Source organism: Amphiura filiformis, chromosome 13, assembly GCF_039555335.1.
Source record: "Amphiura filiformis chromosome 13, Afil_fr2py, whole genome shotgun sequence".
Classification (NCBI taxonomy): domain Eukaryota; kingdom Metazoa; phylum Echinodermata; class Ophiuroidea; order Amphilepidida; family Amphiuridae; genus Amphiura; species Amphiura filiformis.
This window is the reverse complement of record NC_092640.1, coordinates 58,081,185-58,098,763: the sequence shown is the minus strand read 5'-3', so window position 1 is coordinate 58,098,763 and position 17,579 is coordinate 58,081,185. Positions and strand designations below refer to the sequence as shown.

Sequence of the window (17,579 nt, the reverse complement as noted above, 5' to 3'; positions counted from 1 at the left end):
ATAATTTAGATTTTGACCAGCAAATAGTCATTGTAGGCACATTTATTTGGTGCCTACTTGTCGACTAATAATTGATGGTTTGATTTGATTAGTCGACTAATAAAAGAGCTGTCGTCTTGCAACCCTAGCTTTCTTACAAATGAGACGAAAAATTGTAAATCATTATTTTCATTTATAAACCAAAAAAGTTGGTTGAAATCTGCTTATATTATATGTTTTTAAGAATTTATTGTCTTTTATCTTTGCAGCTTTTTAAGCACTATTAATCATGTTTTTCAGTTAAGTTAATTTTTCTTCATTTTATTTTCGCTATTATTTTGAGAATCAAAATTATCAAAACTAATTTTGAGATGCAAAATAATTTTAAGATGTGAGATTTCAAACAGGTACCCTTGATACCAAAACACTCAATTTGTGATTTGAAGTATAATTTGTTGCATCAACCCTGGTCTGTGTTCTAGATGGTTTGCGGTTCCTTTACCACCTAATTAAACTGTTGGGCAACATGCTCAGAATTGATTTTACAATGATTTGGTCATTGGCATCAATGGCAGATCAGATATTTTACTTAACAGGCGGTATGCAACTGTGAGTTTTTTATCTGAAGGCAGGTTTAAAAGAGCATCAACTTTTTCACTTCAAATATTTAAAACAAAATCCTAGAAGATCATTAGGGCATTTTGTGTGCGTACTTTACACTGCTGAATTTTCAATTAAGCGGATTAAAGTTCATGTACTGTATAATGCTGTGGTGTAATTGAACAATCAGAAACAACAAATATGAGCATGGCACTAGATATTTTGTTTCTTGGTGATTGAAGGAGGCATAAGCTGCCTGATACTGAGTCTGTATCAAACACGAAGGTAGTAGCTGTCAATGGTTGATATATAGCTCGCTTTCATTTTGGACGACCTTGGCTTATTAACTTTTTGAGTGAGGTGCCTGGGAGAGTTGTGGTGTGCAATAATATTGGGAAAATAATGTCTTTAGCCCTTAAGGTATAGGGAGCACAGGTGTGGTGCACAGGTACCAGCTTTCATTCATGATCACAAGGTTATGTGCTCAAGACAACTGCTATGCCACCACTACACAATGTACTACACATGGACAAAGACTGCTATTCCTTTTGTCACTCTCTGCTAGGTGTATAAATGGGTCCCGCTATCTTATGCTGGCAAGGTAAAACACACCCCTTTGTGCGGGACGAACAGCAAAGCCGTTTTTAGGTACCCCCTTGTAATGCAGAGGAAAAGCAGTGGGGATTTCAGTCTGTGGTTTGGTGCAAACTACCCTTATAACTCAAATCAATGTAACCTGAACTTGTAATATCATCCAAGTTCAAATGCCATTGAAAGGAGTTTCTGGCAATTATTGGGGTAAAAGAACTGTGTCCTGGGTAGATTTGATACAGATAAGTGTGTTTCTGAGATGAGGCACAAGAATTAAAATTAAACATGCAATCAGGCCAGTCAGTATATAGTCTGATGTTTTTGTGCGAGTTTTCTGTTATTTTACACTCAATTGATTATCTTATTTTGAGGTTTTGTTCTTTCATTCTTGATATATTCTCCGCAGCCAAAAATGCAGCGGCAAAATGGCAGCGGAAAACCGCACTTAAAACATCACACTATATCCTGGTCTTTGTCAGTCCAGACATTTCCAAATACGGATGTGATATTTTTGATAACCTACCTTATGACACCTAATTTGTTAAAATTTGAAAGTTTGAATTTGGGTAATTTAGTGTTTCTAGAAAGAAAACATGAAAAATAAGGTCCGTGAATAGATTCTAAGCACCAAATCCACTCTATAGAATTGAGAAATGGTTTGTAAAACAATTGGCCTTGTAAAATGTACATTTCACTCTGGAAAAAAATCAGTCCATATTTGTAATTGTCTGGACTGTTATGGTCTGTTGACAGATGGAAAGTATAGGATACATTTGTTAACCAGAATGGGGTCACCCATTCAGCTAACCCATTTGGAAATCACACTCCCTGTGTGGAAGATTAAGATCATGTCTTCCATTGGGTGTGTATGGATTTCAACTGGAATAGCACAATATGACCCTGTACTATGTACACCAATTTATTCTCTTTGATATTGTAACTATTATCTATCTCCCCATTCTCTCATCTTTATATGAAACAAACTTATGAAAAACAATACATTCATGTACGGGGTGAGTTGACATGATTTTTGTATCCAACTTCGAAAAAAAATTCCGACAAATATTAACCAATATTAATGTCGTTTAAAGGAGGTTGGATTTCACCATTTCCACCATGATTAAGAAGTTAATCCTCACTCTCTAGTGGTTTACTAAAATGATAACTTATGAGTAAATAAAATCAGTGTACAGTTAAAATTTGTTTCCTGAATTTGTTACCAGGGGTGAATTCACTGATTTTGTCACCAGGGGAAGAATTCACTAACAGTTACTACACATGGTATGTCCAAACACACGGTAACTATATGGGTTGGATACTTCCAATGTGTTAAAGGACTGAGGGAACAAACCGAAAGATGGATGATGTGCTATAAACAATAACTAGTTTTGTTTGGAGGAAGGGGCTAAAAATACTGCGTTTGTACAAAAACATTGTTCTAATTAATGTATACCAGCCCGAATTTCAACATTTCAGGATTGTATTTTTGGCAGAGAGGGAGGAGGTTGGCCGCGAAATGAAACTAGTTTCGTTAATAGGAAGTCATGAATCTTTGTTTGTTTTTCTTGCTTTGAAAATGCTAGTGATATCCATACCTGGACATCATAATAAGGAACCATATGTGACGTGTCATGTCAAAAGGAGACACTTTTGGGCAGGATCATAAATGGAGAAATAGCCAAAAATCTACCCGGGGATGATTTTTTTACTATTTTTGTTTGTTGCGAATTTGTGATGTTATTAATGTTAAAAATATTGTCTGATAGTTTCAGACCGGAATATAACGGGCATCTTGTATTTTTTGAGACATTTTTCAAGGTAATTCTTACTCTCAACATTGTCAATAATATCTTTTAAAGGCCGATATCTCAATTTCCAATTGTATAATACCATAACTTTCGAACTCAATATCTTCGCTTAGGAATGTCCGATTTCATTGGGGAAAACGGCGTTGTGGAGCAAAATATCTCCATATTTCAGATATGTAAAAACCTCCAAATTGATAACCTGCCCAAAAGTGTCTCCTTTTGACATGACACGTCACATATTAGCTCTCTACATGTACCCGAAAATGGGTAGATAACATTCTGATCAAAACCACTCGGTTATTTTCAAATATTTTGTGGAAATGTTCTTCTCAGCAGATGCTGAAAATATTGAAGTTGGATACAAATCATTTTAACTTTCCCTATCAGGAAATCATGTCTATTCTCTTGATTGATTATTAAGTAATACTTGCTATTTCACTGTTGAGAAACCTTGCTTTTGATACTTTTAAAGGAAGGTACTTTCCTGTAGCCTGAAAGGCATATATATCTGTGGTAGTAATATGTTTATTTCATACATTTTGAAATGATTAAAGGTACATAATTATACAATGGAAAAATGTATTTTAGTGTTCTTTTTTTACTGTTGCATGTATTGAAATCATGAATTTACCAGTCGTCTTAGGGTATTTAAATAAAGGTACTTAATTTAATGCCCATGTGACCAGATGGGCACTGAAATCGCTATCATCTACTGATCACTTGGTGGTCTTGGTATGGCGTCACATGGGCATTAAATTAACTTTAGTGCCTTTTATTAAATGGCCTATAGCGACTTGTTTACAGGGTGAATATGTACTAGTATTTTGTGGTAAATTCAAATTTAACTCTTTGTTGTCTTACGCCAGAGTAAGATCATAAGATCAGCTCTGTCTGTCCATCCGTCCTTCAGTGTGAAATATCACATTTTCAGATTGTGTTTGTAGTCACTATTAAACAGGAATAAATGTAATAAAGTTGGTATCATTGTGTGACGTTAAAATTTGTACAACAGAAATATATTGGATTATGTTTGACTTTTGATGTTATTATCGTTTTGTTAATGGCCATTTTGAGGTCAACTTGTAAATAGGCTGAAAAATCAAAATCTGGTCTCACATGAACAGTTTACATCCAATTGCAACCAAACTCTAGCCAAATCTGCATTATGGGAGCTTGCATGTTTCAGTGGTGTTCAAGGTCAAAGGTCATTTGAGGTCAACTTGTAAAAAGGAAGAAAATACAAATTCTGGTCTCACATAAACAGTTCACATCCAATTGCAACCATTATTATGTTTTGATGGATCCAAGTTGTGATAATATTGGATCCAAAACATAATAATGATAAAATTGATGCTTTACGCTAATATTTATTGGTCTCGCTATGAGTTGTAAAATATTGACTCGACTCACGCCTCGTCCAATATTTTAAAACTCATAGCTCAACTAATAAATATGGGCTCAACCGATCCAATTTTATATCAAACTTGAGCCAAAGCTGCATTATAGGAGCTTCCATGTAATGGCACTGTTCGAAGTCAAAGGTCATTTGAGGTCAAATTGGCTAAAAATGAAAAAAATGTTGCACAAGAATTTAAAAAGTAGTGTTCACTGCCCATATCTTTGGACGACCTATCTGGGACCGCCATCCATATTTTAAGGGTTTAAAAGTGCACTTTTTGGTTCAAAGGATATCACGAACTGGGAAATTAAAATACCTGTCAATAGTAAAAGCTAAAAGGTGGAAAATGTGCTGCCCTATGTATCGGTTCGGTTATTAACAGATCCCTGTACCGGCTGTAGATAAACATCCTCACCAGCATGGCTCAGACCAACAAATAAGTAGGAGTATCATTCCAGAAACAACAATATTGCATATTATTTCTTATCAGAAAAAGAAGATGATGCCCGTGAAGCTGATACTACGAATTTAAATATAACCCTGGTTTATGAGAAAATAGGGTGGTGAGAAAATCGAATCTTAATGCTAAATGTTTCATGCCATGTGCTCCATGCATTTGATAGCATGTGTGTATACAGTCACGTGTGAATGGAAGAATAGTTTCCATAATATGTTTTTACAGCGGTGAAAGAGTAGGAATAAGAAAAGGATACAGGCAGGTTACAGCTTGCAAACGTGTGTTAGGAAAATTGCTGTAGGATGGGGTTAGAGGTACCACTAAAAGTAGACATCTAGCCAGCGGTGGATTAGGAAAAATATGGATTGCTATAAACTTGACTTAACTGTCAGGACGTTGTGTCCCTTTGCCTTTGCCCCTGCCGAGTAAGCCTCCTCCATTCAGTTCTGTCTGTTTGCTTCATGTGGGGTCATTCCCAAGTCCCTCTGAATTTGGTCCTTCCATCTGGTTGGTGGACGACCTGGTGGTCTTTTCTTGCTGAAGTCATTAATGTAGGCTTGGTGGGGAAGCTGATGTTGAGGCATCCTGAAGATATTCCCAGCCCATTTCAAACGTCTTTGGCAGATAACATCATTGATGGAGCTAGTGATGTTGAGAGTCTGTCTGATGGAATAATGTTGCGTATTTTGTCAAGTACTGAAACTCCAAGCATTGCACTGAGGCATCGCATTTCAAAAACACCTAGTCTGCGTCGATCGGATTCACGTAACGCCCAGGATTCTGACCCATAGGTGACAATAGGAAGGATGAGCGACTGGTAGATCCTTACTTTCAGCGATCTGGTGATGTAATATAGACCAGATGGTATTTTTTTAATCTACCAAATGCCTATTCTGCCAACTTTGTGCGACGTTTAATATCCTCTTCTACTGAGGGCACACTACTACTAATAGAAAGATGAAGTTATTTACTTTGTCAATGGGCATTTGGTTCAGCATAATATATATTGGATCGTCAGACATGATCTTGCATTCCTACTGATCGCAGACATTTCCAAAGGGCTTTCCTCCATACGGTGTCAAATGCTGCTTTGAAGTCTACAAAGTTCCAGTGTATTGGAATGCGTCTTTCTTTAGCCTTTTTTTTGGCGTACTGTAAATACCGCATCTGAGGTGCCTCTGGAATTCCTGAACCCACACTGTTCCTCTCTCAGATGGTTATCGACAGTCTGTTGTATTCGGTTAAGAACCATTCTACAGAATAGCTTTCCCGGGATTGACAGGAGGGTAATATCTCTGTAGTTGGCTGGGTCCAGTTTATCGCCCTTTTTGTACACAGGGGTTATTAGACCTTTACTCCAGTCTTCGGGGATTTTTCCTTCAGCCCAGGCGGTGTTGATGATCTTCAACAACATTTGTTTCAACATGGGTCCTCCTGCTTTCAACACTTCTGCCGAGATCTTATCCCAACCACACGCTTTGTTGTTTTTAAGCTTCTTGATGGCCTCTTCAACTTCATCTATTGAGAAGGGCACACTTGATGTAGCGGGATTGACAGGCTCCGGGATGTAGTTAAGTAATATTACAGTCTCTGGGGGAATTCTGTATTCAGATGTTTACTGAAGTATTCCTCCCAGCACTTCATTACTTGATCTGGGGCTGTTTTCAGTGAACCATGTTTGTCTTTGGCTGCATATTGAACTGTGGCTTTATCTCCTGCTAGTTTTATAACTTTCTTGAAGAGATCATGGCTTATATGTTCTTTGCATGGGCTTCTTCCATTTCTTGAACGTCTTTTTCAAGAAGTTTTCTTTACCACTGCTTCACTTGATATTTGACCCGTTTGTTCAGCTTCCGATATAGCAGTTCATGTTTGGAGCTGAGGGGTTGTTTAACATCAAAACTCTGGCTTTCTTTCTCAAGTGGCACATTTTCCTGACTTCAGGCAATCCCTTCACTTGGCGAGCCCTCCTAATACCAACTGATTCTTCAGTAATTTTGTTTGTGGTGTCTATGAACTTTAGCCCACAGGTCTTCTACATCAGTATCCTCCAGTTGAAGCAGGGATTCAAAAGTACCACAAATCTTGGCTCTGAACTCTTCTGCAATCAGCGGGTTGCTAAGTCTACTGACGTAATAGCTGTTTGGAGTTGTTTTCAGGCGTATGGGTCTGACTGGTGCTGACACCACTTTAGCGATCACCAGATTGTGATCTTCTGAGTGTGTAATAATGTGTTCTGAGCCCACATCAGCCGAGCAGTATGATCGGCAATTCTGGATGGTACTTAGGTTCTCCTGTTAAGTTATGACGAAGTCAATCATATTTTTGTATTTCCCACAAGGTGAAGTCCATGTTACCTTTCTACAGGCTTTATGCTGGAAGTGGGTGTTACAGACTGACAACTTGTGGAGCATGCAGAATTCCAACAGTTTCGCCCCTCAGTGCTGTTGATCTTACCAATACCATACTTGCCCATTGCCAGTGTACTTCGGTTATATTTATAAATGCGCTTTTATAAATCCGCACGTGACCACCCCGCGCTGCCATAACAGCTTACAGACCGTAAGTCTCGAAGTGACCTTCTACATAGCGAGTGGTCTTTCTATACATTTGAATGCAAAGGCGGAACAACATGAAGCTGCTGTGCAGCAAAATTGTCTATTTTGTTCAACTTTGTGATTATATTGTAAACGTTTCCGTCGTTGAATATTTTGTTCGTTGTTTTAACAATACTTTCAATTTTAACAATTTTAACAATTTTAACAATTTTGTTCGTTGTTTTAAAAATACTTTCAAAATGTTGTTTTTCTTAACATATTACAAATTCGGAATTGCAAAATGTGTAATAATTATGCAATTCAATTAATGCTTATATGTGACCGTCCACGGCGAATGAGCCGTAAATTCCTCCCCCGGTCAATTTTGTTTTATTTCGTGTTTAAAAAATAAACATCATAAACTTAAAAAATGGTATATCATTTGACTTCAAATGATATCCAGAAGCGGGGTTATGGTTTGTTAAACTTTGCTCCTTCAACAAAATTATAGCTTTTTACGTTTTTACATGTGTCTCTTTTTCCACATTGCTGGCAATAAATATCAAACAGTCATAATTGGCGGTCATTTCAAATCATCCCCAAGTCAACGAGGTTTAAGAAAGTTCTCTCATTGTTAATTGTTGGTTATGCATACCTGTACACAAAATACAATGCCTGGTAACCCACCACTTGAACGGGATTTAGCAAAAGCAAACAAAGACCAGAGCTATTAAAAGTTCTATAGCCATCTAAGGTAGAAGCTTATAATCCACTTCAACAATAGGATTATTGATTAGTTTTTGACTATCAAAATGAGACAGATGTCGGGCCAGCTTAAGTTACCGATGAATATGACATTCGTACACATTTTACACCGTAACTCAGAATACAATTTAGGGGAATTTACGGCTCATTTGTGCTGCCGGGTCACATATTTGATGATATCTACAGAGTTCCTATCCCTTTCTGTATCGTGGTGAAAGGACCCAGTGCGTTAACTCAGGGAAAACGTCGACAGCAATCAATTCGGCAAATGTTCAAAAATTGACAACCTCCACTACGTCAAGCACCGGGGTCAAGCCCCGGGTCAAGCACCAGTATTAATAATCTGTTTTTAGCTGTGGTCAAGCTGAAATAGGACGAAATTGAAATCAGTTAAATGCTATCTGACCTAAACAGTGTCTGCCAGTAATTTATCAGCAGTTGAAGCGGCAACAGCTTAGAATGATTTTCTTTGTGATAGAAGAAAGGGACCGGAGGGGCACGGCAGTTGGGACGAAATTGAAATCAGTTTATGCTGGTTTCATACTACCCTGCCGCTTGCCGCTGAGCGGCGTGGCGCACGCGCATTGCAGACAAACGGACACAATAAAGGCTTGTCATTGGTTGAAACGCCCTGCCGCTTGCCGCAGCGGCAAGCGGCAGGAAAGTATGCTGGAGGCTTTATGCTATTTATATATGACCCAGACAGTGTCTGCCAGTGATATCAGCAGTTAAAGCGGCAATAAACATGCTAGAATGGGTTTCTTTGTGATAGGAGAGCTAGAAAGGGGCTGGAGGGGTATACGGCAGATAGGTTTATAGTTTTTGAATAAAAGATTCATGGTCGAATGGAAAAAATCGGCAAATATATTTTGTCCTTTTCAAATTCGTTGCATGCAACTGGGTCAGCGTGGCCCCGAACGTTATGTATAATAGTTAAAAGTGCCCTGGGTATTTATGTATAACGATTTTCATTCAATTCCAACACCCCCACCAACTCCAATTAGGTCATTATGATATGTACATACGGGGTAACGTTACCTAATCTGTTCTGGTATTGGATGTGTGCACTTCTATGGATTGTCTTTGGATTTCAAATGAGTCCTACAAAATTAGATTGATTAGGAGCGGATATTGAAGTAATTTGGATCTATAATTTATAGGTTTTATGGTCTTAACGACACGTATCTGACACTTGGAACCCTACTTAGAGCTGTTTAATTTCCTGGATTGTTAATATATTAAACACATTATGGCAGAAGAAGAACAAGGACAACCTCGTCGGCAACGAAGATCAGGGGGGATGATGGCCGTGTCGGATGACGTGGAAAATGGCGAAGCAGATGGGAGTAGGAAAAAGAAGGCATCGTATATTATCAGTGAAGAAGAGATCCAAGCGTTACGGAAGCAGGACACTCCGCATCCACAGGCGCCCATTCGGGGACTCTACATTGCTGTGGCTATATGCTGTGTGATTACTATAATTGTTGTACCTGCTGCGTATGCTGCCGCTAAACCAGGTATATCCTGTACATCTTGATCCGGTTTAGATTCAGGGATGGGTAGTAGGGCCTATAGGGGCGTGCCACCGTGCCCCGACACATTTGACACTTAATAGCGCTAGCTATAGAGTCCACGAGGCTGAATGACTGAATTGGGCGTGGCACTAAAACTAGGGTAATTGCGATTTTACAGAAATCCATATGGGTGACCGTACATGGATCCCCATCTTCAAACTAGACATTCCATTGATTTCTGGATTCTGTCACAGTCCCTTCACGTTAGCGCATCAATAACGCGCATAAGTGATGATGCGAGTTCGAGTCCCCGTGATATTTGAGTTCTACTAGCCAGACATTGCTGTAATCCAGGCGATACACAGGGTTGCACCTCAACGTTGCATCTTGTCTGTACTGCGTTACATATTGAGCTATATTGTACGAGTAACGTAGTTTTGTCTACAGAGCGTTACTTTTATCTAACGCCAGATGCCGTCACTTGTACATTAGTTATTGTTCACAACGTTCGTAATAAGAAACCGCAGCTTTTCAATTGAATCCACTGTTCCAAGTCATGTTAATGAGTCGTCCTGCGCTTTTTAGACTTCTGCGTAGTCCACTTGCCCATTGTGCATTCTCTGTCCCAAATGGACTACTTTCTTTGGAATTGCGGTTAACTTTTGTATGGACGAGATTGTCGGATTTCTGACCTCCTAAGGGACCGTTCATTATTTCTACCGGAGGGGGGGCCGGGAGCAGACAGAAAGTCACTGCCGAAAACTATATGACCCCCTTCTCCGATAATAAAAACCATATGACCCCCCCCCTCCGATCTACATGAAAATCATGTAGATCAAAAAATAGAAAGTATTGCTGCGGAGGAGTGTTTTTTTTTGTAATTTTGGTTACAGGGATGTGGCACACAGACCTTTGAATGCTGACTTTCTCGCATCTGTACCATTTTTCATCATCATGTAGCAGTGATGTCAGTGTGCATTTCATTTATAGACACAGCTTCAAGTAGCCAGTGGACAATTAAAGCGCTGACGTATGCACACTCGCAATAATGCGCAATAGATGCGCGCATGGATCAGCTGCCTCAATGCATCACGTCACTGCCACATATCGGGCTGGAAAATTATGCCTTTACTGTTTTTGCCACCCGGCTATCATACCAATTTTTCACAAAAAGCACCTAAATTTACCATAATTGCAGTAATTGGGCACTTTTCTCCACATATTGGTCTTTACTGAATAGCCACCCATCAATATACCAAAATCGCTGAAAATAACCCCAAAATCGTGGCACATCCTCATATACCTTCAACTAGGTAGAACCCCACAGGGTATTTTAACTTGTTTTATTTATTTTTCTAAAATTTTATTTATTTCACATGCATGTACACAGTTTTTGGTTCAAACTGCCACCCTGTGTTTCAGCTAGTACATGTACATGTACATGTATGCACTTCAATACCACAGGTGCCTGAAAAAACCACAGTGATATTATCCATACGACTACAGTTTTTTTGCACCAAGAACAATCTTTCAAGTGGCAGGTTTGGAAACTTGGGGTTAAAATTATTATAATTCATTAGTTTTATTATGTAATTAGGCTGTAAAACAAATTTATTTCATTTTTTAAGTTGTAATTTAATTCAATCATACAGAATATAAAAAATCAAATGAGTTTAATAAACTATCAAGCTGATTTATTAATTTTCATTCTCTTAAATTGTAAGTATGCATCAACTTCTCATACATGTTGATACTGGGTGCAGTACATAGCCCCCTTTGGTGTAAAATGAATGAGTTGCAAAATCTTCTTCATCAGTACACAGTATATTTAATAAAAGTAGTTTGTGACATATCTTACCATAAATCAGTGATGTACAGTGGTGTAGATTTCTTTTTGACATGGGGGGATGGGATTGGAAAAAAATCGTGAAGTTTTGTGAATCCAGCACCTTTTGGCGACAAAATAAGTTTATGGAACAAATGCGCACGAAGCGTGTGAAAATTTTTGATATTTTGAAGCTAAACTCCCGGGCTAAACTGATGAAATATGGTGCAAAAGTGGAATAAATGTGCGCGAAGCGCGCAGAAATTTGCACTTTTGGGGCTAAAATGGGCAAATATGTGGTCAGAAACCTATATTCAGGCATCAAAATTGGGGGGATGATTGTCTGGAGCATCCTCCCTGGCAAAATATTGGAGGGGGGATCTACTCCTATGGTGATGTATTGATCGGACTCAAGTCCACTTTTTGCCGGACTCGGACACAAACAGACTCGGTTCGGCTCAAACTTGGACACAGAAGGTCCAATTAGATCCATGTGAAATGATTATCTAAAAATGGATCTCAAATTTGATTCAAAATTTGTTGTCATAATATCCAACATATCCACAAAATTATTTAGATTTATCTGTCACTTCCCAGAATCATTACTGTTATTTATCGTTAATGAAATAATTGATAATTATACATATTTTAATTAATATTTTGACTATATAAAAATATCTAAAATTTCTTTCATGGAACTTTCTAATTCATTAAACTCTTTAAAGAGAGAAAACATGCACACAGACATGTACACCCCAGGCTAGGGTGGCTGTGGTTTGTGTGTGTTCACTACTCAGTGGCAGTCACTGCACATTTGTCCCGAACATTTGTCCATCACACAACCATAATATAATTTCTGAAAGGGTGAATTTCTATTAGTATTATGATTATGATGATGATAATGATGATGATGATGATGTTATTTTTCTATAATGTATTTGAATACATTGCCGAAGTTTACTGTCATGGTGGTTTGGGCGAGTCTTTGTAGTTAAACTAGAGTATGGAAATGACACCTGTGTGGGGGTGGGGTTTGATAGTGGATGTGCATTGGGGGAGCGGTTTGGGGTGGTGTAGTTGTCTCTTTTCATTGTAAAAGAACAAAGAAGAGTCTGACCACAGCATTACTGTGCAAGAGCTTGATTATTCTTTATTATTATCTATTACGAAAATGGCAGTGTACATGTATATTTATGAAATATGGTTCAAAATTCTCTTATTTCAGCAAATTTGTATTGTACATTTGACAAATTAGAAGCAAAATCTAAAATTTTTCTCCATTTTTTAGAATATTTTACCCAATGACCCATTTTTGCAAAATGTTATAATAAATTACTTACTTTTGGTGCAAATTTATGTCAATTCAAACCGTGGACTAGGACCAAAGTGTCGGCCGACATGCAAAGCGCAAATCTAATGGTCAGGGGTCCAGGAGCAATGTTCCAGATGGGGGTCCAGGGGGCGAAGCCCCCTGAAGCTCCAGTATTTTTGAGATGAAAAACCATCTGACCCCCCTTTCAATAACTAAAAACCATCTGACCCCCCTTTTGCCTGACAAAACCATCTGACCCCCATGTATTCTCCCGGCCCCCTCCGGTGGAAATAATGAACGGTCCCTAAATTGGGCATGATGTAATGCATCTTTAAATGGATCTGGCTTGTGATTGGTCGCCCAGATCTCGTTATGGCTTATATCCTCCGGGCACGTGCTATTACCATTAACTATATCGTACACAACTATCTGTGGAATTTGCGGCGCTTTGTGTTGGCGCAGAAGTTAAACTCTCACTAGGTGCATGACGTACGTTCTAGCGCGTTCTGTACCTCCATGCTTTGTGCTTGCGGTTAAATTGGATTGATAAACAAGTGTGATTGGCAGTGTGTGTCAGGAACAAAGTCCCCGATCAAAGTCATTTTCAATATCCAAAGTACATAGTCGATTTTTACTCGGGCTTTCACGAAACTGGAAGATTCTAAAATCAGAATTGTTCAGTATTGAAGCGAGCCATTATAGTTATGCAATAAGATATGTAGTATTCTATAATATAAGCCAACGTCTACTTTACTTTTACTGTCACTAATTATATAAACTTTTCATAACCATTTACTAATATTTTGATGTAATAAACATCTGTATAATTTCGAGTTCAACTCCGGGGTTCAACTGAATGTGTTCATCATGATTAATGAAATATTTTTATTTATCAAAAATCGACAATAGCATAGTCTATGCGGTCATGTATACGAATGCCGTGTCACGTTTATCTAGTTTATCCATGCAAACGTCTATGATGAAAACAAGTTCTGCTCTGCTCTTTATCACACAGGTAAACCAAACCTTGTGGGCGATTCAGATGGAAAGAATGCGACAGAAGTGGTTCCAACCACGAACGGTAAGTCGATCTCTCCTTCGCCATTATCTAAGTAGGCCCTACTTATAGATTACGTAGATTTTGTACACTGGTAATTTATGCATCAACTGCTTGGTAAAATATATTTTTGAGTTTTTATCAATGCAATGTTTTACCCATAGTAAAACTAACAGTTATACCAGTTTTTCTGTCTCCTGCATTAAATGTCTATGTAGGTAGTAAGGCCATCACACCACTCCACTTCTTTTTCCTTTTCTCGTTTGGCATCCTGTTAGCCGTTTAGTCCATCTGTTATCTTCCCTTGGCAAGGTGACATGCTCGTCTCCATTTTACTTCTTTCAGTTTCACCATAGTCACCTTGTCTTTGACTTAAGTTTGACTGACGTCTTACCGTAAACTTTCGCCTAATGGCGCACCTGGGCTCCTTTGCCTTGAGGTAAATTTCATGTCCAAATTCGTCGATTTAAACACATCAAGCTAAGGTCTTTTGGGACAATCCGGTCGCATAATGATCGCTGGACTTTCGGGATCTCTGGATTTGTACCATTTCACATGCATAAAGGGTAATATGATAATAATAAATATTTTTCTCTGATGTTTCACTTTTAAATACTTCAGCTGAGACCTTATCCAGACAAATGACGTCATCGTCTGCACAAGAAGTAACAACCCCACCTCCAGATGGGCAGACAACGGCAGCTGGAGCAGGTAGCCTTTTCATGATTATATTTGGCAAACTACATACGACCATCCCATTTGCACTCCTTAGTCCAGAACTAAACCAAATGAATACTTTCAAGTAAAATACTATGAAATAACATTTAATCGTAGTTTTCCAACCCAATCGGCCAGTACTAAATAGCGCCTGCAACATACTCCACGTTGTGAAACTGACCAAATTTGATAACCACGAAGGTACTTTAATAGGAAGTTATGAACTATGACTACACAAGATTATCTTAAAGTCCCATTCAGTGATCCCAGCGAAAGTATAAACCAAATTAAAATTGTGCATAAATCCGTCAATAGTGAAGGAAGTTGTTAAAATTGTCATTAGGTATTTTTGAAATGAAAATTTGGGCAAAAATAAACCATGGAAACAGCATTATTGACAAAGTTGAAACCCCATTTACATATTCATGTAAAATGTCTTATTTTGTCTTTATATGCGGCTTTGGGTTGAACCACTAGCAGGTTATGTTAGCATATCTATGACAATGACAAACATGACAAAGGAACCACAATCTGAATTTTCATGATTTTACGATCGTCCGGATGCGCAAATCACTGAAATCACTGCTTTTTCCTCGCATTCGTTCAAGACTATATAGCATTCATAGACTTTGCATTTCCTTGCGCATTAATCATGTTTGTAAGGTACCAGCAAGCCAAGGGATGAAACGATGTTTTGTGAGTATTTTTAAAACGTGACTTTAGCTGACGTGCGTCGGTAGTAGAAGAAGTATACCCACATTGGTTTGGTCACAATCATCCATGTCAATGTCGTCAAACAAACGCATTATAAGCATAAATGAGGAAATGACAATGACATAAGAACCTTGAAAACCATTTGAACAAAACGAGTGGGTGAAGTGTTTATGATCCAAAGTTTGCATTTAAAGATGTATCATTTGGTTTGTTTTGTTTGTTTTGTGTGTTGGGGTATTTGTTTGTTTGTTAGGTTTTCAGACTAGTGACCTGTAATCAAACAAACCCAGTCTCCGTAAAAATTGCCCTTTTGTTAGAGCAAGAGCTGCATGGTCTATTTTACCTGGAGAAGGGGTCGGAAGCTCCGGTGTCGTAAAATTCACAAAACTTTCAATATCGTTTTAATAAAGATTCGATTGCAGGTTATACTCTAATCGAGAACAATCTCGATGTAGTCAATTTGTTTAAAGATTTTAGACATTAATTTAGCCTATGTCATTTTGTTTTAGATATGACAACACGAGCAGAAAGAAACTCAACAACTACTGCAGCCATGCCGACGACAGCACCAGCAGAAACAGCCAACAAGTGAAGTTAATCCTGTGCGTTGAAATACTTTGATTAGGGATCACCCGATCAAAAACTTAACCAAAAGTCGGGAATTATCACCTAATTTAATGGCAATTTATAAATTCGTGAATCGGTTAATACAAGATCACCTAATGCTTGTATGATTATAAAACCATTATATAATACTGTACAGAAAAAGAATGTTATTTATGAAAAAAATATCTTCAAATACTTCAGTTTACTGCAAAAAGTCGAAAATTCAGGTAATTCTAACATCCCAGCAAACACAAAACCGTTTTTGGGTTTTGGTTTAGGTAAAAACGGTTTAATAACATTAAAATGTCGGGTTATATAAAGGTCACAAAATCGTTTTAAAACGTTTTGTATGAAAACACACTACAACAATATTTTAAAAATGTTTTCGAAATGTCATTGTAAACTATTTTTGCAAACATTTTTGGCCAACTATTTTGTCAACACTTTTAACATTATGTTAAAATATTTGCGCCCAGTAAACACAGAAATGTTCTTAAAATGTTTTTTACAAAACGTTTTAATAACATTTAAATGTCGGGTTATATAAAGGTCATGAAAACATTTTAAAAACGTTATTGTAAATATTTTGGGCAAACATTTTTTGCAAAATATTTTTTCAACCCCAAAATAACATTTTGTTTAGAATGATTCGTACCAAGTTTTCAAAAATGTTTTTGGAATGTTATTAAAAGGTTTTACACCCTTTATATAACCCGACATTTAAATGTTTTCTGTAAAACATTTGTGTTTGCTGTGCAGTAAATTACCAACAAATGTTATTTAATGTTATGAAAACGTTTTATACCATTAATCTACCCTTTATATAACCCGACATTTAAACGTTTTCTGACAACCTTTATAACCTTTTGCAAATGATGTCGAAAACGTTTTGTGTTTACTGGGATGTATACCTAATAGTACAGAAAGATATTTTGAGGAAATTATCGAAAGTGGTTCTATAATTCGAGATCGAATTTAAAAGACTACTTTGCGTATGACGTCCTGTCAACCAGCCCGAAAATGCCGTACTGCGCAGGTCAGCAACCAATCACGTCGCGCCTTTGCTCTGACGTCAGACGCAAACTAGTCTTTTTTAATTTAGTATTTGATTATAACTGTTTATTACGTTACAGACTTTTTAACAAATCAGTCCTATTTTACCAACGGTTTAGCTGAAAAGGGGGAGTGGATTAGTAGCTCTTGATTCAACCAACCATACTACATGAATGGTAAAATACGTTACCAACTGTCAACATTTGACAACCAATAATGCATTTGGCGACGGTCACTTCCTGGAAAGCAGGACTGAACAAGGTTATCAGGTTATTATCCATCTGGGGTCATCGCTCCTGGCTGTATTATGACAAGCTGGTAAATGTGTCATCTCGGGGACAAGGAAGAATATCGAGGTTAATGTGCCGCTCTTTTAAATCACTAAGAATAAACAGTAATTCCTATAATTCTTTATTTTTCTGGATTGAATATTGTACAACTTGGAAAGCACCATCGAAAAAACGGTGTAGTGAAGTGCAAAAGTTGCTTAATATTTACTAGCTGGGGATTAGCTGGGGGATCCCCAGCTAGTATTGCAACCCAGTTGTACTAGTTTAATTTCTGATACAAAGTTTGGTGTTCCGACATTTCCTTGTATGATGTGGTTGACTGTTACATGATAAGTTATTCGCCGTAAAAGTGACG

General features: G+C 37.8%; 1 protein-coding gene across 1 annotated transcript; it reads left to right on the top strand.

The window, feature by feature from the left end:
* Positions 1-9,370: 9,370 nt before the first annotated feature.
* On the top strand, positions 9,371-15,952 carry LOC140167337 (uncharacterized). Its single transcript, XM_072190658.1, has 4 exons — positions 9,371-9,653; positions 13,803-13,868; positions 14,466-14,555; positions 15,785-15,952. Exons 1-4 carry the CDS (start codon positions 9,386-9,388, stop codon positions 15,865-15,867), a joined length of 507 nt encoding a protein of 168 aa, XP_072046759.1. The 5' UTR covers positions 9,371-9,385; the 3' UTR covers positions 15,868-15,952.
* Positions 15,953-17,579: the final 1,627 nt, after the last annotated feature.